Source organism: Oryzias latipes, chromosome 9 (assembly GCF_053564925.1).
Source record: "Oryzias latipes strain Hd-rR chromosome 9, Olatipes_Hd-rR_3.1".
Lineage (NCBI taxonomy): Eukaryota > Metazoa > Chordata > Actinopteri > Beloniformes > Adrianichthyidae > Oryzias > Oryzias latipes.
The window spans coordinates 35,300,974-35,321,268 of record NC_136245.1 but is presented as its reverse complement, the minus strand read 5'-3'; the positions used below and the strand labels follow the sequence as shown (position 1 = coordinate 35,321,268).

The 20,295-nt window shown below is 52.9% G+C and overlaps 2 protein-coding genes and 2 long non-coding RNA genes across 14 annotated transcripts; 3 read left to right on the top strand and 1 right to left on the bottom strand.

Annotated features, from left to right (window-relative positions):
- Window positions 1-912: 912 nt before the first annotated feature.
- On the bottom strand, window positions 913-15,537 carry rusc2 (RUN and SH3 domain containing 2). Of its 4 annotated transcripts, none has more exons than XM_023958100.2 (13): window positions 15,315-15,537; window positions 12,384-13,925; window positions 11,455-12,007; window positions 9,262-9,825; window positions 5,007-5,225; window positions 4,801-4,926; window positions 4,491-4,567; window positions 4,171-4,345; window positions 3,988-4,093; window positions 3,522-3,568; window positions 2,502-3,369; window positions 2,277-2,426; window positions 913-2,204 (listed from the first exon to the last, which is right to left on the bottom strand). In XM_023958100.2, exons 2-13 carry the CDS (start codon window positions 13,806-13,808, stop codon window positions 1,997-1,999), a joined length of 4,518 nt encoding a protein of 1,505 aa, XP_023813868.1. In that variant the 5' UTR covers window positions 13,809-13,925; window positions 15,315-15,537; the 3' UTR covers window positions 913-1,996. The 4 variants fall into 4 exon arrangements, with proteins under 4 accessions (XP_023813868.1, XP_078809557.1, XP_023813869.1 ...); XM_078953431.1 differs by lacking the exon at window positions 15,315-15,537 and adding an exon at window positions 14,898-15,038; XM_023958101.2 differs by lacking the exon at window positions 15,315-15,537 and adding an exon at window positions 14,821-14,961.
- LOC144994644 (uncharacterized) lies at window positions 4,518-5,602 on the top strand. Its single transcript, XR_013658246.1, has 2 exons — window positions 4,518-4,658; window positions 4,752-5,602. It is a non-coding gene; the product is annotated as an uncharacterized LOC144994644 (long non-coding RNA).
- LOC101160043 (uncharacterized) lies at window positions 14,981-19,823 on the top strand. 8 transcript variants are annotated; one of them, XR_002289139.3, is made up of 7 exons: window positions 16,904-17,038; window positions 17,115-17,167; window positions 17,235-18,262; window positions 18,566-18,741; window positions 18,805-18,883; window positions 19,462-19,525; window positions 19,600-19,823. XR_002289139.3 is itself a non-coding variant. In XM_020700564.3 (7 exons), exons 1-6 carry the CDS (start codon window positions 17,022-17,024, stop codon window positions 19,522-19,524), a joined length of 1,377 nt encoding a protein of 458 aa, XP_020556223.1. In that variant the 5' UTR covers window positions 16,904-17,021; the 3' UTR covers window position 19,525; window positions 19,600-19,823. The 8 variants fall into 8 exon arrangements, 5 of the variants coding, with proteins under 5 accessions (XP_078809560.1, XP_020556220.1, XP_020556223.1 ...); XM_020700564.3 differs by having other exon boundaries at window positions 19,501-19,525; XM_078953434.1 differs by lacking the exons at window positions 16,904-17,038; window positions 18,805-18,883 and adding an exon at window positions 14,981-15,068.
- Window positions 16,442-17,011, top strand: LOC144994643 (uncharacterized). The gene is made up of 3 exons (XR_013658245.1): window positions 16,442-16,582; window positions 16,709-16,790; window positions 16,874-17,011. It is a non-coding gene; the product is annotated as an uncharacterized LOC144994643 (long non-coding RNA).
- Window positions 19,824-20,295: the final 472 nt, after the last annotated feature.

Genomic DNA, 20,295 nt, shown 5'->3' with positions numbered 1-20,295 from the left:
CTGCAGGTCGTTTGAGGACGACCCCATTATTTCTCCACGTCTTTTGTTTTCTGCAGATTCTAGTCTAACCAGATCTCACTGATCCATGCCGCCTTTCCTTGCTGTTGCAGTGACGACCACATCTTAGTGGTTCCCCTTTGCTGCCATGGAAACGCTCTTCCAAGGTTCTTCAGGTCATCCTCCTGATGCCTCTTGTCTTTGTGGAACCGACCATGTTCTCCCTACAGGTGTTCTAGTGGTATCCACGCGTTTCTCTGTCCAGTCTCTCACACAGAACCCCTTCACCACCTTATGGGCTCGGGTTCTGCAGGTTCTGGTTTTTCTCTCCACTGTTCTCTTTTGCTGCTCGGGTCGAGGATAACACTACAAATCCTCTCATCTGTTAGAACAACGGTTTAGGTATTCTGTTTATTCTACCGTTCAGGCTGATGGGGATCATGGACTGTATGAGAGAACTGGACTGAGCGAGTGTGGCGTCACCCTTAGAAAATGGTTTTCTTCCAGCTCCAACCTAAGGAAGCCAAACCGATACGACGCCGTCACGAGCCAGATGAGGTTAGTGAGCAGCGATTGTCCAAATCGGTCTGAGTCAACATTTCCATGGCAACTACCATCACCAATCAGGAGCCGGCTTCTTCCACTGATGTCAAATGTGTGAGGCGGGGCCAGCGGGCATATCATGCTTTTACTGAGGCATCTGATTGATCAGTTCATAACTTGAATAACTTGCGATAAAGAAGATAAAAGGTATCCAATCCAGAATGTTTGTTCTGGCCAATAGAATGACAGAGGAACAGCTGTTTCTCCATTGAAGCCCACTTCCTGTTTGGAACAACAGGGGGCGGGGCCACTCAGTCCAGTTCCCTTAAACAGTCACTGATTGGTTTCAAAATGACAGAGGGAAACAGCGGCGGCTGGATCACTTGTTTATTGAGCATCCAGTCGTTGGTTGGAGTAGTGCTAAAGTGCGACACGGTGATGCGGAGCGTCTTCAGGTTCTCCTTCAGGACACAAACCTTCAGCTGCAGAACCAAAGATGAGGATGCTACAGCTGGAACATTCATACAGACAGCAGAGCATCATGGGAGAACGGCACAACCAGATCTATGTACAGGCTGGGAGATCAAATGTGAAGATCAAGATGAAAATAAAAACTGTACAATAATGAAACTGAAAACTTCATACGAGCATCTCTGATCTCTGCATTCTTCATACCCCCCCCCCCCCCCCCCCCCATCTGAAAACAACCTGCTGGAACGGCGTAACCATCCATCTGTTTGTGAGGGGGGCGCCCTCTTCAGGCTAAGAGTGACATGACAGCCAGGAACTTCTGTTCCACAGTCTGACGTCAGAGGCAGCGGTTTCCATGGTGACGGGGTGAAAATGGCGGCTTGGAAGGCCAACACCGGTTACTAAGTAAATTCTGATGTCGGGGGATTTAGCTCCAAACTACCAGAACCGACGGTTGCTCTGAGGCACGACCTTCATGATGGATGCCGTTTGATTTGAGACCAGACTGGTTTCCAGGGGCGTGGCCTGGCCCACAGAGGCGTGGCCTGGTCTTTTGACATTTTCAACAGAGTTTTTCGTTTTAGGAGCAGAGGTTTTCGTGTCACCAACAGAGGCTCCCTGACCTTTCCTGACCTGCGGTGCTCATCTGATCACGGTATTCCTCAGATTTGGGGGCAAACGTTTGTCCTGACCTCCTCAGTTCTCCCTTGGACACGCAGTGAAACTGAAAAGAACCCGAAACTGAAACCTCACACTCAGATCTTTCTTGAGCTCCCCCCCTTACAGAGGTTTGTTTGCAGCAGTGACCCCCCCACAGCGTTTTTAGAAGCGGGAGGTCACGGCTGTGACGGGTTTGGATAAAAAAACAGATTTCTTTTCTATACACTGCAGAGGAAGCTGGCGGAGGAAAGGTCAGAGGTCAGCTGTTCTGGATGGATGCATGCACTCTCACGTGGACGTTTGCTCGCGCATGTTTTGGGCCGTGTCACAGCCGCGTGGCGCCGGCGGCCTCCTGGCTGTCCTCCATGCTGTGCGGGGTGACGTAGACGATGGGAACCAGGCCCCGCGAGGAGCCCAGCGAGCACAGCAGCCAGTCCGGGTCGGCTCTGCTCAGAACCTGCATGACGTCTCCTTTGTTGAAGCTGAGCTGACCCGGTTCTGTGGCGATGTGGTGGCACAGAGCACGCACCCCCCTGAGACGGCAAAGGCAGACGTGTGGGCGGAGACACGGCAGGTGAAGGTGGCAGGAACCGCAAACTGCTTACCGGAAAGGAGCTGGTCGGGTTTCTGTTGGAGGGGCCGTGGTGTGGGCGGGGCTTGGGGGGGGCTCTGCCTTCCTCCCACTGCCGGGTCCGACGGTCAGAGCCACGAGGTCCAGAACAGAACCATCCAGGCCGAGCCAGCCGGACGGAGGCCTGAAAGACAAAGGGAGGAGTGAGGGTGGGGCCCCGCCTCTGTACTTTGGTTTCCATGATGACCCCCCCCCTCACCTGGACTTTGGGGGTTTTGTGTTCTGCTTGGCTCCCTCTCGCCTCCCTCCAAAGAGTCTCCCCCAGCGCAGACTCTGGGCCTGTGCCGGGCGGCCCCGGGGCGCTGCAGGTCCGTCAGGGCCGGGGTCCTCCTGGTTGACGACAGACTCTGGGGGGCTGCCCATCCACCCAGACCCCCCCTGTAATCCAGCCGAGTCTGTTCCACAGCTTTTCCTTCCTTCCCCCTCTCGGCTGGACTCTGCCCCCTCCACCACCCCCACCCTGGGGGGCGGGTGATCCTGGGGCCTCTCCACAGAGCGCTTCCTCCGGTCGGCCTTCACGAACCGGCAGCCGTTGCTGGAGGGATCGATGTAGACCTGGGACGACTGCATCAGCTGGAACCACCACCCCGCCTGCCGGTCCTGCCTCCCCTCAGGCGCCGGGGTTTTCTCTCTGAGCCCCTCCCCCGTCCTCTCTATCGTCCCCGCATCTTTCCCCTTTGGCCCCTCGGCCCCCCTAACTGTCCATGCGCAGCGTCCAGCCGCGCCTTCTTTCCCGCCGCCAACTTCCTTTGTACACTCAGCCCCGATTACCCGTCTGGGTGCAGCGCCGCCCTCCTCTAAGTGTTTGCTGGGGCCCCGCCCCCTCATCAGCTGGAGGGTGGAGCTTGTGCAGGGCAGCGTGCTTTGGCCTGCAGAGCAGAGCTGCTCCTTGTGGCGGAGGTGCTCCTGCCCCCTCTGCAGGAGGTGTGGCTCGAACAGCAGGTCCAGGTCAAAGGGGAGGAGCGCCAGCGGCTGCAGGAGGAGCAGCAGCTCCTCAAACAGGTCCCTACAGGCTCCGCCCGACAGGGGGAGGAGCCCCCAGGGGCTGTAATGGACCGCGATGATGTCTGAGGACATTCAGCAGAGTATTAGTTACATTCAGACCCCCCCTCCATGAATCAGAGTACAGATTACTTTTAGGATAAATTATTACTTTCAAATGACTCCTGAATTATTTTTATCCATGAAGTAACTTTTTGGGACGGCTGAAGTTACCCACCTTCATGTGTGTGAAGATGACTGAACCAGAACTCCAAGCATTTCAGGCTGAAACAGAAAAAAGCATCAATTTCCCAGAATTCCATGTGGCTTTCTAACAAGAGTCTACGGAGAACTGCTGTCTGCTGTCATTTGAGGAGCTACAGCCCGTGGTCATTCTGGGATGTTGGGATGTTTCAGAGGGTGGGGGCCTGAGCCTCTGGGCTTTCATTCACCCCCCAGCGCCGTACGAATGGTACGTGCTAGAATCTGACCTTTGAACTGCCGACCAACAGCGGACAGGCCACACCCCCCATCGTCACAGTCTGTGTGAACACGCCCACCTCAAAACCAGCCACACAGTGGTGGGCGGGACTAATGTCGGGGTGGGGGAAGCGCCCGTTTTCCAGCTGCAGGTCAATGATGTCATGGCGGCTGACCCCAGAGGACGCTGTCACGGGTTTGGGTGCAGACGAAGGAGCTCTTACTTCAGGAGGCCGAAGACGAAGGCGTTCAGCCTCATGGCGGCGCTGGACAGCTCCGGAAACTGGCTCACTCTGGAGAACAAGCTGTGGAGGAGGCGTGTGGACGGACCTGCGGGGGGGTCACACAAACGCCTCAGACACCGACCTTCCCCGACGGCGTGAAAGGACCCCCCCCCCCCCCCTCACCTGGCTGGGTGGAGGCCTCCACCACGCTCCAGGGCTGACAGCGGCGCTGACCGATGATCAGGTCCAGCACGTGGGCCTTCAGGCCGTCCTGCAGGACGTCCCGCAGGGCGGGGCACAGGTACTTCAGGATCAGGTGACCCACGTTTGGACTCACCCAGCTGTTTCCCAGTTTGGCCTGGGGGGGGTCAGAGGGAGACCGGTCCATAACTCTTCTCTTATTCTCTAACAGGTCAGAGTTCCTGTGAGGCGCCGGTGTTCCTCCTAACAGAACCAGAACCACCGCGTGGACCGTCTGCACACAGCAGAGCCGCATCATCTACCTTCACATCCGGGTTTCTGCTGGTACCGAAGTGCGCCACGATCAGATCCACGGCGGTGTTCACGGCTTTCACCAGAGCTGAAAGGCAGGAGAAGAACAGATGAGAAGAGCAGAACCGGCAGGTCCAGCCGGAGACCACAGCCGGTCCTGCAGAACGTCACAGCTGCAGGTTAGCATGTAGCATGTAGCATGTAGCATTTAGCATTTAGCCTGATGAGTCTGTTTCCTGCTGAACTGACAGACGGAACATGTCTGATCATAGCGGCGGGGCTGCGTTTCCATGGCGATTCTGCGGCGGATGTGGGCCGTACCTCTCTTCGGCGTCAGATCCACGGCGATGTGGGAGGAGGAGGAGGAGGCATCAGGCGACAGGCAGAACTCCTCTGGGGGTTTCTCCGTCAGCGAGAAATACTCGGGCAGGAAGTCCGACTGAGCCACTGCGAACACGCCAAAAACACGTTTACAATGGGAACCCCCCCACACTAAACCACAGCGAGGCCTGAAACGTCTGCAGCACCTCCCACACTGAAGACAAAAGGATGAGCGCCATGGGGGGGTCCCAGTCCGAGGCCCCCATGAGTAGCAGGAATATCAAACACGTTCAGGCGGGCAGGCCGGCGCCACCCACCCCCTCCGAAGTCCCTGGTACCAGAGGGGGCAGAGGAGCCCCCTCCTCTCAGAGGGTGTCGCAGACGGTACTCCCTCCACTTCAGAGCCTGGGGAGAGAGGTGGTGAGCTGTTTGGGGGGGGGGCACAGAAAAGGGGGTGAGGGTCAGGGATAAGCATGGGGGGGGGCAGATGAGGGGGAGAAGAAGAGAAGAGTGAGAACCTGCAGCAGCTGTTCTCCTCTGCCACTCAGGGTTTGGTGTTTTTGGGAACCCCCCCCTGAACAGAATCCAGTAACCATCACAGTGGCAGACATCCAAGAAAGAGTCTCAGGTATAAAGAACTGGACAGCACCGGGTCCTGACATGATCCATGCCTACTGGCTAAAGAAAGTCACCGCACTCCACGAGCGCCTGGCAGCACAAATGAACCCGACAGAGATGGACCCACCCCCAATGGCTAATGGTAGGATCCGGATCCAGAAGGATCCCTCAAAGGGGGCAGTCCCATCCAACTACTGACCAATAACCTGTCTGTCCACAACATGGAAGCTCATGTCAGGCATCAAGTAGGTGCATGGATGAGCAAAACCCAGCAGGGAATTGGTAGAGACTCCAGAGGAACCAAACACCAACTCCTGGTCGACAGAACAGTCGCTCAAGACTGTAAGTCACAACACACCAACCTGTGCACAGCCTGGATTGATTACAAGAAGGCCTATGACTCAATGCCACACACCTGGATCACTGAATGCTTGGGTCTTGTCTGGTGTGGTAGACACCAGACAAGACCCACGGTGTAGATCTACCACACCAGACAAGACCCACGGTGTAGATCTACCACACCAGACAAGACCCACGGTGTAGATCTACCACACCAGACAAGACCCACGGTGTAGATCTACCACACCAGACAAGACCCACGGTGTAGATCTACCACACCAGACAAGACCCACGGTGTAGATCTACCACACCAGACAAGACCCAAGGTGTAGATCTACCACACCAGACAAGACCCAAGGTGTAGATCTACCACACCAGACAAGACCCAAGGTGTAGATCTACCACACCAAACAAGACCCAAGGTGTAGATCTACCACACCAGACAAGACCCACGGTGTAGATCTACCACACCAGACAAGACCCAAGGTGTAGATCTACCACACCAGACAAGATCCAAGGTGTAGATCTACCACACCAGACAAGACCCAAGGTGTAGATCTACCACACCAGACAAGACCCAAGGTGTAGATCTACCACACCAGACAAGACCCACGGTGTAGATCTACCACACCAGACAAGACCCACGGTGTAGGTCTACCACACCAGACAAGACCCACGGTGTAGATCTACCACACCAGACAAGACCCACGGTGTAGATCTACCACACCAGACAAGACCCACGGTGTAGATCTACCACACCAGACAAGACCCACGGTGTAGATCTACCACACCAGACAAGACCCAAGGTGTAGATCTACCACACCAGACAAGACCCATGGTGTAGATCTACCACACCAGACAAGACCCATGGTGTAGATCTACCACACCAGACAAGACCCAAGGTGTAGATCTACCACACCAGACAAGACCCAAGGTGTAGATCTACCACACCAGACAAGACCCAAGGTGTAGATCTACCACACCAGACAAGACCCAAGGTGTAGATCTACCACACCAGACAAGACCCACGGTGTAGATCTACCACACCAGACAAGACCCACGGTGTAGGTCTACCACACCAGACAAGACCCACGGTGTAGGTCTACCACACCAGACAAGACCCACGGTGTAGATCTACCACACAAGACAAGACCCACGGTGTAGATCTACCACACCAGACAAGACCCAAGGTGTAGATCTACCACACCAGACAAGACCCAAGGTGTAGATCTACCACACCAGACAAGACCCAAGGTGTAGATCTACCACACCAGACAAGACCCAAGGTGTAGATCTACCACACCAGACAAGACCCAAGGTGTAGATCTACCACACCAGACAAGACCCAAGGTGTAGATCTACCACACCAGACAAGACCCAAGGTGTAGATCTACCACACCAGACAAGACCCAAGGTGTAGAGCTACCACACCAGACAAGACCCAAGGTGTAGAGCTACCACACCAGACAAGACCCAAGGTGTAGATCTACCACACCAGACAAGACCCAAGGTGTAGATCTACCACACCAGACAACACCAAAGGTGTAGATCTACCACACCAGACAAGACCCACGGTGTAGATCTACCACACCAGACAAGACCCACGGTGTAGATCTACCACACCAGACAAGACCCAAGGTGTAGATCTACCACACCAGACAAGACCCAAGGTGTAGATCTACCACACCAGACAAGACCCAAGGTGTAGATCTACCACACCAGACAAGACCCACGGTGTAGATCTACCACAGACAAGACCCACGGTGTAGATCTACCACAGACAAGACCCAAGGTGTAGATCTACCACACCAGACAAGACCCAAGGTGTAGATCTACCACACCAGACAAGACCCAAGGTGTAGATCTACCACACCAGACAAGACCCAAGGTGTAGATCTACCACACCAGACAAGACCCAAGGTGTAGATCTACCACACCAGACAAGACCCAAGGTGTAGATCTACCACACCAGACAAGACCCAAGGTGTAGATCTACCACACCAGACAAGACCCAAGGTGTAGATCTACCACACCAGACAAGACCCAAGGTGTAGATCTACCACACCAGACAAGACCCAAGGTGTAGATCTACCACACCAGACAAGACCCAAGGTGTAGATCTACCACACCAGACAACACCAAAGGTGTAGATCTACCACACCAGACAAGACCCACGGTGTAGATCTACCACACCAGACAAGACCCACGGTGTAGATCTACCACACCAGACAAGACCCAAGGTGTAGATCTACCACACCAGACAAGACCCAAGGTGTAGATCTACCACACCAGACAAGACCCAAGGTGTAGATCTACCACACCAGACAAGACCCAAGGTGTAGATCTACCACACCAGACAAGACCCAAGGTGTAGATCTACCACACCAGACAAGACCCAAGGTGTAGATCTACCACACCAGACAAGACCCAAGGTGTAGATCTACCACACCAGACAACACCAAAGGTGTAGATCTACCACACCAGACAAGACCCACGGTGTAGATCTACCACAGACAAGACCCACGGTGTAGATCTACCACACCAGACAAGACCCAAGGTGTAGATCTACCACACCAGACAAGACCCAAGGTGTAGATCTACCACACCAGACAAGACCCAAGGTGTAGATCTACCACACCAGACAAGACCCAAGGTGTAGATCTACCACACCAGACAAGACCCAAGGTGTAGATCTACCACACCAGACAAGACCCAAGGTGTAGATCTACCACACCAGACAAGACCCAAGGTGTAGATCTACCACACCAGACAAGACCCAAGGTGTAGATCTACCACACCAGACAAGACCCAAGGTGTAGATCTACCACACCAGACAAGACCCAAGGTGTAGATCTACCACACCAGACAAGACCCAAGGTGTAGATCTACCACACCAGACAACACCAAAGGTGTAGGCTGTGTAAAGAGGCGCCTGAAACAATCCAGCAATTCCCAAGGTCAAAATGGGAAACACCTCTGAAGGTGGTAGAGAATGAGAGGGCAAAGATCCTGTGGGACTTCCAGATCCAGACTGATAGGATGGTAATGGAGAACCAACCAGACATTGTAGTGGTGGATAAAGAACAGAGGAAAGCCGTTGTGGTGGATGTGGCAGTGCCAAGCGATGGGAACATCAGGAAGAAGGAACATGAGAAACTGGAGAAATACCAGGGACTCAGAGAAGAACTGGAGAAAGCCTGGAAAGTGAAGGTGACAGTGGTGCCTGTGGTAATTGGAGCACTCGGGGCAGTAACCCCCAAGCTGGAGGAGGGGCTACATGGAAAGACCTCAGACCTCTCAGTCCAGAAAAGAACAGGAACAGCTGAGATACTGCAGGACCCTCAAGCTCCCAGGCCTCTGGTAGAGGACCCCAGCTTGGAGGAGCAACCACCCGCAGAGGGGGAGGGGCGTTTTTTTCTTTTTTCAATATCTATATGTCCATCTTTCCACCCCCACCCCTCAAATATAGAAAAAGGAAGTTCAGCAGGTTTTTGTGGAACATACCATTTTGTGTCCTGGTAGGTCCCTTCTCCCCCTCCTTTCCACAGTCCTGGTAGTTCTGGGGGCTCAAACAGCCACTGGGGAGGGCTGCTGAATGAAGACACTGTCCCTGCTCAGCTGGCAGCATGGGGGGGAGCACCGAGCCTCTCTTTACCCCTAGATGTGTGGGAGGAGAGCCTGGTTTTGGAGCTGATGGTCCTCCCTCTCTCTGGCAGTAGGGGCCGTGTGGGGGCCGAGGGCTGGGGGTACAGGTGGAACAGGTTCCAGAGCTGGGCGCCCCCTGGAGGCCAACGGGAGAGTAGCTCCCGAGTGGAGAGAGCCGGACTGGCTGGAGGGGGGCCGCCGGAGCGCTGACACGACTGTCCTGGTCCTCTGCTGCGTCTTCTGGGCCTTTGTCTGCTCCAGAACCAGAACTGGACCGGGCCTGCATCCCTGAGAGCAGCGGGGGCTTGGGCTGAGGCGGCTTGAGCATGAACTGCTGGTAGAAGGTGAAGGGCTGGATGGGGAGGGTGGTGGGCCGCTGCTCCTTACTGTACCGGACCACCTCTGAGGACGAGGACACGCCTCCTGCAGGAGACACGGAGGCTCAGGAGAGCTTCAGGTTTCAGCAGACCACCACACACACACTGACACACACACACACATTCTGATACACACAGATACAAGAAGGAACACACACACTGACACACAAACAGACAAATCAAAAACACACAAGTGTTAATCTCTCACAGTTGCCTCCTGATCGGCTGCACAGACACTCGGGTGTGTTTGTGTGTGTTGGGGGGGGGGGGGGGGGGGGGGTTTGTTGTTGCACAATCTGTTTGTGCGTCTGAAGGCCGGCCCCCTGAGTCTGCAGAAATGTCTGTCAGCTCCTGAAGACCCAATCACAGAAATGTTGTCTAGTTTGTGTTCTTGTAAGATTTGTGAACACATTGTTTGGTTTCCCTTCTTATGTTTTTTTCCTTTGCATTAAATCTGCATAAATTCTCCTCAAACGTTTTAAATCAACTCGATTCAGAATCAGATGTGAAAACATCCGTTTTCTAATCCCAACATGAACTTTGTGACAGGTTGTTGTTTTTGGTTCATTTTCTTTGTAGTTATTCAGAAAATAAAGATTTGAAGCAGCAAAGGCCTGAAAGCGACCAGCAATGTGAAAAACCCCCTCTGATCACTTCCTAATTACCCTCCAGGTCCCATTAGAACATTCTACTGCCCCAGGGAATCAAAAACCGCCTAGAAGAGCCTCGTCTGACCGTCTGTGTCTGAGTTTGGACTCTCACTTCAACCAACACTCAGTAGCAACACGAGCCGTCATCCTGAACTCTGATCGCTGAAAGTCAAGTCAAGAGACGGCATGTGCACGTGGCGTGGCCAGCGGGCGTCACACTCTGCCATGTGACCTCTGGGTCTAAACCGGCCTTAAAGCCAGACTTTCAGTTCTGTTCGGTCAGCGTGAAATGTGAAACTAAAGCAGATCACCGCTTTATTTACTGAGGATGAAGAGAATAAATAACCATCCTGTTGAATTCTGGAAAATGTATGACTACGATTACTGCAGCCAGGGGCTTCTAGGCTAGGCTAGTCTAAACTAGCTTAGTCTAGTCTAGCCTAGCCTAGACTAGACTAAGCTAGTCTAAACTAGCTTAGTCTAGTCTAGCCTAAACTAGCTTAGTCTAGTCTAGCCTAGCCTAGACTAGACTAAGCTAGTCTAAACTAGCTTAGTCTAGTCTAGTCTAGACTAGCTTAGTCTAGACTAGCCTAGCCTAGACTAGCCTAGACTAGCTTAGTCTAGTCTAGCTAGCCCATGGATCAGCGATTGTATTTCAGAACTGATTTTCAGTTTTGTTACTGCTGTGAATCTCGTTAAGATGACCGTGTCGTGATATTCGGCTACATCAATAAAACTGAATTGAATCTCTGGATTTTTTGAAAGCTGCGTTTTGCACCACACGAGGGGTGGCGCCTCACACGAGGGGTGGCGCCTCACACGAGTTCAGCCTTCGTCTGATTGGACGCCTCACCAAAACCTTTTGAAATGTTTTCAGTCATTTTAGGAAACGGGAGCAGCTTTTCACTTTCAACCGTGGATTTTCAGAGAGACAACTTTGTAATCTCTACTGAACGTCGGTAGTTTTGGACCGATACTTCTTGAACAGAACCGAGTCGTTCAGCCCAAACCTCACGCTCCAATACCTCGTCCTCTGGCCGGACTCTCCTTGGCTCCTTCCAGCTGGCGCTCCATGCTTCCCTGACTGTAACATCTGATAAAAGGAACAGCTGGTGAGGTGGGCGTGGCCTCTTCCACCCTGCCCTCCAGGATTGGAGAGAAATCCAAGGAAGAGTGGGAGTTGTTGGAGCAGATGGAGGAGAACCCCTCTGGAGGCGCTTTCTGTGACGGAGATCCACCAGAGCCCCCGTTTCTTCTTTTGCTTCTGGCAATCTCTGCAAAGGAAGTGACACGAGGAGGGGTGGGCGGGACCTGGGTGGCGCCCTCGCTCAGACGCATGGGGCAGCTCAGCATGCGCTCCCGAGATCCGAGTCGAGGGGAGGGAGACCTGTCCAGGTTGCGATCGTAGCTCCGGGAGCGAGGGCGGCTTGAAGAGGAGGCGGGGCCTCCAATGACACCCTGTGCAGCTGTGGGAGGGGACACGTTGACATACACCTTGCCTTCAATCACAGGAAGAGCAGCTTTAGCCCCGCCCACTGCCAGGCGATTCTTCTTCTCCTCCTCCTCGTCCTGGTCTGACTAGAGGAGGAAAGGAGGAGTCAATCAGAGTCAAGATCAAAATCACAGTTATGGACTTTATGTCCCAGGGTCAGCATGACCCGTGGTGACCCCTATGGGAGTCTGTCTGAGCCCAGAATCCGGACAGTTCCAGAACTGTTCTCTGCTCGGACACGATTGAGGTCGGGTCAGTTCAGAGGACTCATACAGCCCACTATCCCTTCTTTAGTCCTTCATTGGTGGATGGTAAACCAATGAGAGGAGGGCGTACTCCCAGCTGTTGAATGGGGGAGGGGCATCAGCACTCTGACCCGGATTGCTTCTACCAATGTGAACATTTGGATCTAAACTCACAAAATGATTGAAAGGAGACGGAAAATGAAGATTTTCCACTTACTGGAGACGACCCCCAGTCTTGGTCCTCTGGCTCCGCCCCCTCGGCCCTCTGCTTGAACAGGAAGTACTCGTTGGGTTGGGTCGGGGTGGGGCTGCCTTTGCTGTGCTCATCGGAGCAGCTGTTGGCCGAGGAGCCTGCGGGACTCGCAGACGACTGCGATGAAACGTCGCAGGTGACCAGCTTGTAGTAGTTCTGGGTGGCGACAACCAGGCGCGCCTGACTCTGCAGGCAGGTGGCGAGCTCGCCAGAGGAACCGGCACAGGGCGGGAGGGAGGAGTTGCAGTTGGCATCCAGGTCCAGAGCCCCCTGGTACTCGGCAGAGCAGGAGCAGGTGGAGGAGACGGGGAGGTTGTTGGACAGGCAGGGGGGGGGCTGCAGAGGCTCAGTTGGCGAAGTGTGGAGGTCCAGGTAGAAAGCTCCTGCAGTCTGGCCCGGCCCCTCGAAACCCTCGAGGTTCAAGTTGGCTGAACCGGACCGGGCCGGTTTCTCACGGATGCCATTGTTCATCTTGTTGAAGATGGCGCTGAAGTTGACCAGGACGCCGTCGGAGCTGTTGCAGGACGAGTCGCTGCCGTAGGCCGGCTGGAAGTCGGAGAAGGCGTCGGGGAAGTTGTGCTGGCAGTGCGTCGGGTCGCAGAAGGAGCAGAGCTGCGAGGTCGACCCCGACGAGTCCGAACCCGGCTTGCTGCATCGGCCGCACCTCATGGACTGATCCTCGACTTCGTTGTCGTCCGCCCAGTCCTGCTCTCCACAGTCCATGGACGTGTTGGAGCCGCTGCTTCCCAGGCAGCGCCGGCTGTCCAGGTCAGAGGCCACGCCCCTAAAGGAGTCCCGCCTCTTTCCCTCCGATCCGTGCAAAACAAAAGGCTCAGCAGCAAAGTCCAGATGGTGCAAATGAAAGGCAGCCGTCCCACCGACACCGCTAGTGTCGCTGTGGAGGAGGAAGGAGGAGTCCTCCAGGTATCCACTCAGGCTGTGGTCCTCCTCCTCCTCCTCCTCCTCCTCCTCCTCTGCGTGCAGCAGGAAGGGGTTGTGGCGTGAAGGGGTCTCGCTCCGGGGTTTGGCTCTGGGAAGCGTGTGCACAGCAGGGAGCTGCTCCTCTGAAATACTGGAAGTAAAAGACGAGTTTCCACTGGCCGTGCTGCCCCCCCTCTTTGTTTCTGCTCCTCCTCCGGAGTGGGAGGACCAGGAGCTGCTGGAGGTGTGGATCAGGCTGCTGTAGAGCAGAGCTTCTCTCTGGAGGACATCTCGCTCCGGCAGGGAGGTGGTGCGGCTCAGCCCCAGGTTCTCTGGGGGGCTGAAGGGGCTGCCGCTCCTTAGCGAGTTCCCACAGTCTCCCTGCCGGCCCCCCGACACCTGGCAGTGCACCAGCGGGATGTGATGCACGATCAGGGTCTCCCCAGACAGCTGGGGGGGGCCGTCCATGGTCCACAGCCGACTGGAGGCGCAGGGAAACGGTGGCGGTTTTCAGGCGGCGCCCGGCTCTGCGGGAATCCCAGACGTCTGGAAGGACGGGTCAGGAAGGTCTGCGGTGGGGGGCATCTGCCAAAAGACAGACCGTGGGTCAGTTATGGTTTGAGTCCCAGCACCTGATGCACCCCCCCCCCCCACACACACACACACACACACACACAGGGAGCAGCTACAGCCATACTCTGTGAGTCAACCCCCCCAATCCAACCACCAATGCAAAGAGTCTACTTTTGTCTTTGGCACCACCAGATGTAACCCAAGGGACAGACACTCCACCACAGGGCCACTGCCTGCATGTGCCCTAAACTGAAAGCTTAATAGGGTGGGAGGAGCTACATTTGAGCGGTAAAAGGTCAGGAGGTCAAAGACAACAAAACACAGGCCTAAAGGGTATGAGCTGGTCACATAAAGGACGTCCTCAGGGGGACGTCTTCAAGAGGACGTCCTCCTCTGCGGGACGTCCTCCTCACCTCACCGGGACTGATTCCAGATGGAAGTCTTACACAAAGACAGTATTCTGATGCAAAGCCCTAACAGAACCAGAACCGTTACAAGGATCTGCAAGACCACCAGAACCTCCACCAAAACAATCTTCCAGCTCCAACAGACGTGGACCTGACCGGGGGGGGGGGACTACAGAGGAAAAAGACGTACGTCTGACGTCTGAGAGAGTCTGAGGCTCTAATCCTGGAAAAGCTCCGTGATGGGATCAGCATAAACCGGTAATGAGCAAGACGAGTTAAAAGGCACCAAACGTCCCGACAGCTTCAGCAACCAAACTTCAAAGGAAACTTGTCAAAATCACTGAAGAGAAATCTGGTGAAAGCTAGTTTCACAAAAGAGATTTTAAAAAAGCAATGAAAAGACATTCATTGATCAGATAATAAAACATGTTTCCTGCTTGATTGACGTCTGAGACCTTATTAAACATGAAACTCCTGATAGAATCGGCGCTGAAACACACCTGAAGGGAAATGTCTTCAGGTGGGGGGGTTCAGTTACTTCCTGTTGTCCCCCCTTTCAACAATGGCTCCTGCCCACCTTGATCCCCGGAAACCGCGGAGCCGCCCCTGGATGAAGGCCGCTGACGAGGCCGCGTTATGTCATTGTTTTCCCGCGGATGAAAGGAGATGAAAGGACCGACTGAGCCATTCCAGAGCGACCCGCAGATTCTAGAAACCCGCAGAGAAACGCAGAAACAGCAGCGATGACGTAAGAAGCCAGCAGGCGTAACACGCAGCCGCCCCAGCTGCTTGACGAGCTCCCCGTTACAAACGCCGTTACGAACCGTTAAACGCCGTTAAGTTAAAAGCCGTTCGAAGTCATCCAGGAAAAATGTCGGTGCTGAAGATTCACAGACACGTCCTTTACTGACGCGCGCGCACGAACGGTGGCGTTTAACGGGCCTCCGCCCTGCTCTTACCGGACACCAACGTAAGCTGTTATTTCTCCTCTTACCGTGATAACAACGACGGCGGGAAGCAGAGATGACGGAGCTGCTGCTCTCCGTTGTTTTCTCCGGTGGAGGCGGCGTGGGATGGGAGGGGCGCATGCCTCACGTCAGCGCGAGGTCGCTCTGTCGTCCCACACCAGATTATCCAACTGCGGGGGTGGGCAGCTGGCCCCCACCCTGCCGGTCACTCCACCAGCTCCACCTCCTGCACCGAAACCCGTTATTTACGCACAGCGGCAGACAAACAACATCAAAGGCCAAGGTCACACTGCCCCCCCCCCCCCAACATGACCACGGCCTGCCACTTTGCTGACCCCCCTCCCCAATCACTTTGAGGGTCAATTAAGATCAATTAAGAGGGCTAATGGGAGGGGCAAAACTCTGAGAAGGAGGGGCTATGTGAATGTGATGGTCTGTTGGCTGGACTGGACGCTGGGGTAGTGGTTTCCACTCCCCTGCCACAGGTTCAAATCCCATCAGGGTTCACTCTGTGTGGAGTTTGCATGTTCTTCATGTGTGGGTTCTCCAGGCTCCTCCCACAGTCCAGAATCATGCTGCATAGCTGCATTGGAGACCCCAAACTGCCCCTTCAGGGTGAACGTTCCTGCAGAGGGGACCGGTCCACCTTCACCCAGTGGTGGCTGGGATAGGCTCCAGCAACCACATGGCCCTAATAGGGATAATGCAGGTCCAGAAAATGATGGACGGACAGATGGCTAAGTGTCCAGCAGTATAGTGCTGAATTCATCCTAAATGAAGCTGTCTGTAACATCCAGACATTGTTAATTATGAAAATAGTGATTTCCTTCAGGCATGTGCCCCCCGCGCCCCGCCCATAACATGACGTGGGAGACGTGAAGCTGGACCGACAGCAGAGACCATGACAGCGAGAAGCTCTGGCGTTTGTTTGGGATCAGAGCATCAGTGTTTTCTGATGATTCTGAGCTCAGTCTCCACCAAAATACCAATAAGAGCATCTTTAAACCTAAACGACGGCGACTTTGGCATAAAGGTGTCAGTAGATCTAGTTTCTGGTCTCTGTGGGACCCTTTGGGCAGGACGAGCGTCTCCGTTCTGTACATCTGTCTTTCAGGGACATACATTCTTTGTGTTTCCTCTTCCATAGAAACTATTTCCTTCTGTGAAAAAGTTTCAACCCAAAGAAAATCCACCAGTGGTTCTGGTCCTTCAGAACCGTCACACAGAGGAACAGCTGCCTTTACCTGCCTAGAATAGAACCCGTTGAAGGGGTTCTCACGTTCTCACATCACAGGTGTGGTTATAACCAAAGCCATGTCACATTTTCTGTCAGTTTCGAGCGTCATCTGTGTTGTTCTGCTATTGGTCCTTCAGAACCGTACAGGCAAACCACCAAACTAAAAGTCCCATTTTTCTCCAGAATGTGCCGGGAAATGAAGCCCAGATAGTTTTGGTGAAGAAACCTGAACAGCAAACCGCTGAACCACCAACACACCTCTGATGTAAAACTACTAAACGTTTTAAAAGCTGTGGTTTGTTAAATGATGAAGGAAGAACCAACAGGCTGCTCCACTTTGTTCTGAAGCTGGGTCCATTGCTTCCACCTGTTCCTAGTACGTCATTTAGGAAGGGAGCTTTGATTGGCTGTGAGAACAAACTAAATCCCTGGACGGCCCCCCTCTCAGTAACGCTTCAGAGGACAGAGAGGAAGCGTTGGCTGTGGTGGGAAAACCATGAGACTTCCTTTATGGTACTTTCACGGAGCGTTGTGGCGTTGCTGGGATGTCTGCCTGATGTGACCGTTTCTTTGTCAAACTGTTTTTCAGTGCTGTGCTGTTGTGGCTGTTCTCTGAAGAGCTTCAAGCTTCGCCTGTGAAACGTAAGACAGAAACATGCTGCATCCTTTCTGCACAGTAACAAATGCAGTGTCTCACATTTGCTTTCAGCTTCCTTTCAAAGCGGCTCTAAAAATGTGGATGTAAGTAAGCCTCAGCAAGTCTCCAGTTACCACGCCCAGTTTCCACACTTTCAGCCAGAACACCGCGCCAAAACCCGGCACAAGATCAAGGTGGTGCGCTATAGGCTGGATCCTTGGTCCCAAATATGGCTGAAGTCTGAAGTAGAGTCTTACCACGTGGACCCTGACTCCCATGTACCTGGCCACCAGCTTGAGCCCCAGCAACAAGCTCAAGCAATTCGCCATCAAGCTGCTCCTCAGTTTCAGGCTCAACGGCAGATTCAGCCTAACGAGGGGACCAACCAAGGTGGCTCCAAGAGTAGGTCACTGGTGGTGGAATCCGATTGGGGGCAATTCCCCTTTCAGCCTCAAAAAAGGCCTTACGTGGCAGAACCCCAGAATCCGGATCAGTTGTTCTCATACCAGACAGAGCCTCAAAACCCGAAGGAATCACTCCAACCAGCACCTCACATTTTGGTTCAAAGGGCTCCCTACCAACTTGAACCAATGACTCAGACCAAGGAGCTGTTCTACCTAAATAAACATCTGTCCCAAATGGCGTCTATCCAGGCTGAGCCCCAGATTCAGGTCCAAGGAAAGCCCAACCAAATAAAGACCCAGACACAAGTCCAGGGACAGTCCTATGAAGTGGCACCTCAAACAAAATTAATATCCTTCCAGACTGACCCCCAGAGTCAAGTCCACGGGTTATCCTACCAGGCACAGCTCCAGTCTCAAGGGGGTTCCTTCCACACAGAGCCCAAAATTCAAGACCAAGTCCTTCCATACCAGGGAGATCACCAGATGGCCACCCAAGGAATGTCCTACCAGGAAGATCCTCAGTCCCAGATGACCTCCTGCCAAGCTGAACCTGAGATTCAGACTAAGGGGGCGATATACCAGGTAGAGCCTCAGTCCCAGGTGGCATCTTTGCAGATGGAGCCCCACTTTCAAGCCCAAGACTTGCTTTACCAGGCAGAGCACCAGACGCCGGCAGCCCGAGAGGTGTCTTACAAGGTAGATCCTCTGTACCAAATGCTTTTCCGTGAATCAGAACCCCAGATTCAGTCCCAAATGCCATTCATTGATGCAGATCCTCAATCAATGACTCACCCCATGTCCGACTCCCAGCCTCAAGTGATACCCTATCAAACAAAGCCCCAGGTTCAAGGACAGTCCTACAACCTAAACCCCCAGGTTCCAAGTGAAGTTTTACCATCATACCAGTCTGAAGACTGTGCTTTTCTCAGTGAAGAAGACCAAGATTTTGAACCACCATCATCAGCCTAACCCTATCTGATGCTGTCATTGTGAACCCAGATCCAGAGCTTGTTGTGGCACCAACAGTCTCTAAGAATAAAGGCCCTTCAGCTCCCCCACACTCTGCTGAGTTCCACTTCAGCCGGTTGGAGGTTGTTTTTTCTGTTCTTTGGCTTAAAGCTCGAGGATCAGAGCTTTGGCTGCTCTCATCGGCTCACCAAGAGACCCCGATCAGGGTAAGACTTGTTCCATGTTTCACAGCTTTTGTCTTCACCTTTGACCCATGACTGTCATTTCAGGCTGGATCCCAGTGAAGGTTTGCTTCCCCTCTTTGGGCTCCACAGGACTCGGAAAATAAAATGTTGTGCCAAGCATCTTGTAAGGTTCAGAGATGTCACTTTTTAATCAAACTAGGAAACAGAAAACATGCGTTTCAGAAATGGGGGGGGGGGGCAAAAGAACTTAGCGGCTCAAAACGGGGAGATATGTGATGAAACTTCAGATTCGAGTCACATCAACTGCACATGTTTCTTAGTCAACGGTTACGTTTGGATCTTTGCCTCCAAGTAGGATGTAGGCAGTGAATTGTTCAATAGCTCCAAAGCTCCAGTTTAGCTGGCGGGACGCCTGACTCATCGATCAGGGTTTAAACCAGCAATACCATCTGGGGGGGGGGGGGTCATTCCTCTCATGTGACTCTTTTAGAAACGTTTCTGGCCCACATTTCTAGAGTCCTTCACAAGTGAACTTAATTCCTTTTTAGAATTTTTTTTTACAGAGCAAAGATGTAAAGGAGCATCAGTGCTGCTGCCATGAGGTGGAGCTCTCCACACAGGCAGCATTTTAACCTTTTCTTCCAATCTTCAAGGGAATATGAGTTTAAATTGAATGACTGGGATTTTCCTTTTTTCTTGTCTTAATCTTTGTTTTGTATCGATGTTTATATCTTTTAAAAGGTTCTCTGAACGATGTGCTGTTTTTAATCTTCCCACTAGATGGCAGCATTTGACCCAATTTGAGGTTAGTTCAGTCAGCAGCTGAGCTGTTGCAGTTGATTTGGATGGATTACAAAAACAAAAGTTCTTTTCCTGAAGTGGGGAACCTCATCCAGATGGAGTAATGACTGCATGTTACCGAAACCCGGTGTCTGGCCCTGTGGATCCTTTGTTTGCCCAAAGAACAGACTGTCAAGGAGAAGTTGATGCCCTCGAAGCCAGATGGGCTGTCATGTGCATCATTTTGAACAATGTCTCAGATTTTCTCTGCACTCAGTTAACCTGAACATTAAAACTAATAAAAGTTTTCTACTTGCTCAAAAGTTCAGTGATTCATAAGCCTTCATGTCTCAGAACATTTTTATTGACATTTTCTGCTCCTGATGTCGTTTGCTAATAAAACCTATAAAATCACTTCACAAAGTGAGAGATGATGGTGGAAACGTCTGTCTGAAAGGATTATTTGATTCTTTTCATGGGATGACGTGCGCATCACGACAGGAAATCTCATCCTCTGGGATGCTGATGGCGTCACGTCTTTCAAGTCAAGAAAAATGAGCAGATTCCTGGTTCTCACTTTTCACCGAGCAATGTTTACATTTGTGCTGCGTCTGTTAAAGTTCTCCAGAGGAGGAGCTTTCATTCATGAAGATGGCGTCACGAGTCAAATCTTATGTACACTGTTTATAAGCATCACTTGGGAGGATTTTTGTGACGTTTAACTCCAATGTTCCAATGTTTTGAAGAGATTGTGATCCGAGTTCACTTCAATAGAAAAGAACATGACTGCAGATG

Excerpts from the sequence above, each read along its gene's own strand:
- rusc2 (XM_023958100.2), bottom strand. The coding sequence starts at position 13,808 with ATGGACGGCCCCCCCCAGCTGTCTGGGGAGACCCTGATCGTGCATCAC. Across the intron at positions 4,568-4,800 it reads GGATCTGACGCCGAAGAGAG|CTCTGGTGAAAGCCGTGAAC; the intron begins GTACGGCCCACA and ends CCTGCCTTTCAG. Across the intron at positions 2,427-2,501 it reads ACAAAACCCCCAAAGTCCAG|GCCTCCGTCCGGCTGGCTCG; the intron begins GTGAGGGGGGGG and ends TTTGTCTTTCAG.
- LOC101160043 (XM_020700561.3), top strand. Across the intron at positions 17,168-17,234 it reads TCAAGCTTCGCCTGTGAAAC|CTTCCTTTCAAAGCGGCTCT; the intron begins GTAAGACAGAAA and ends ATTTGCTTTCAG. Across the intron at positions 19,526-19,599 it reads AGCATTTGACCCAATTTGAG|TGGGGAACCTCATCCAGATG; the intron begins GTTAGTTCAGTC and ends CTTTTCCTGAAG.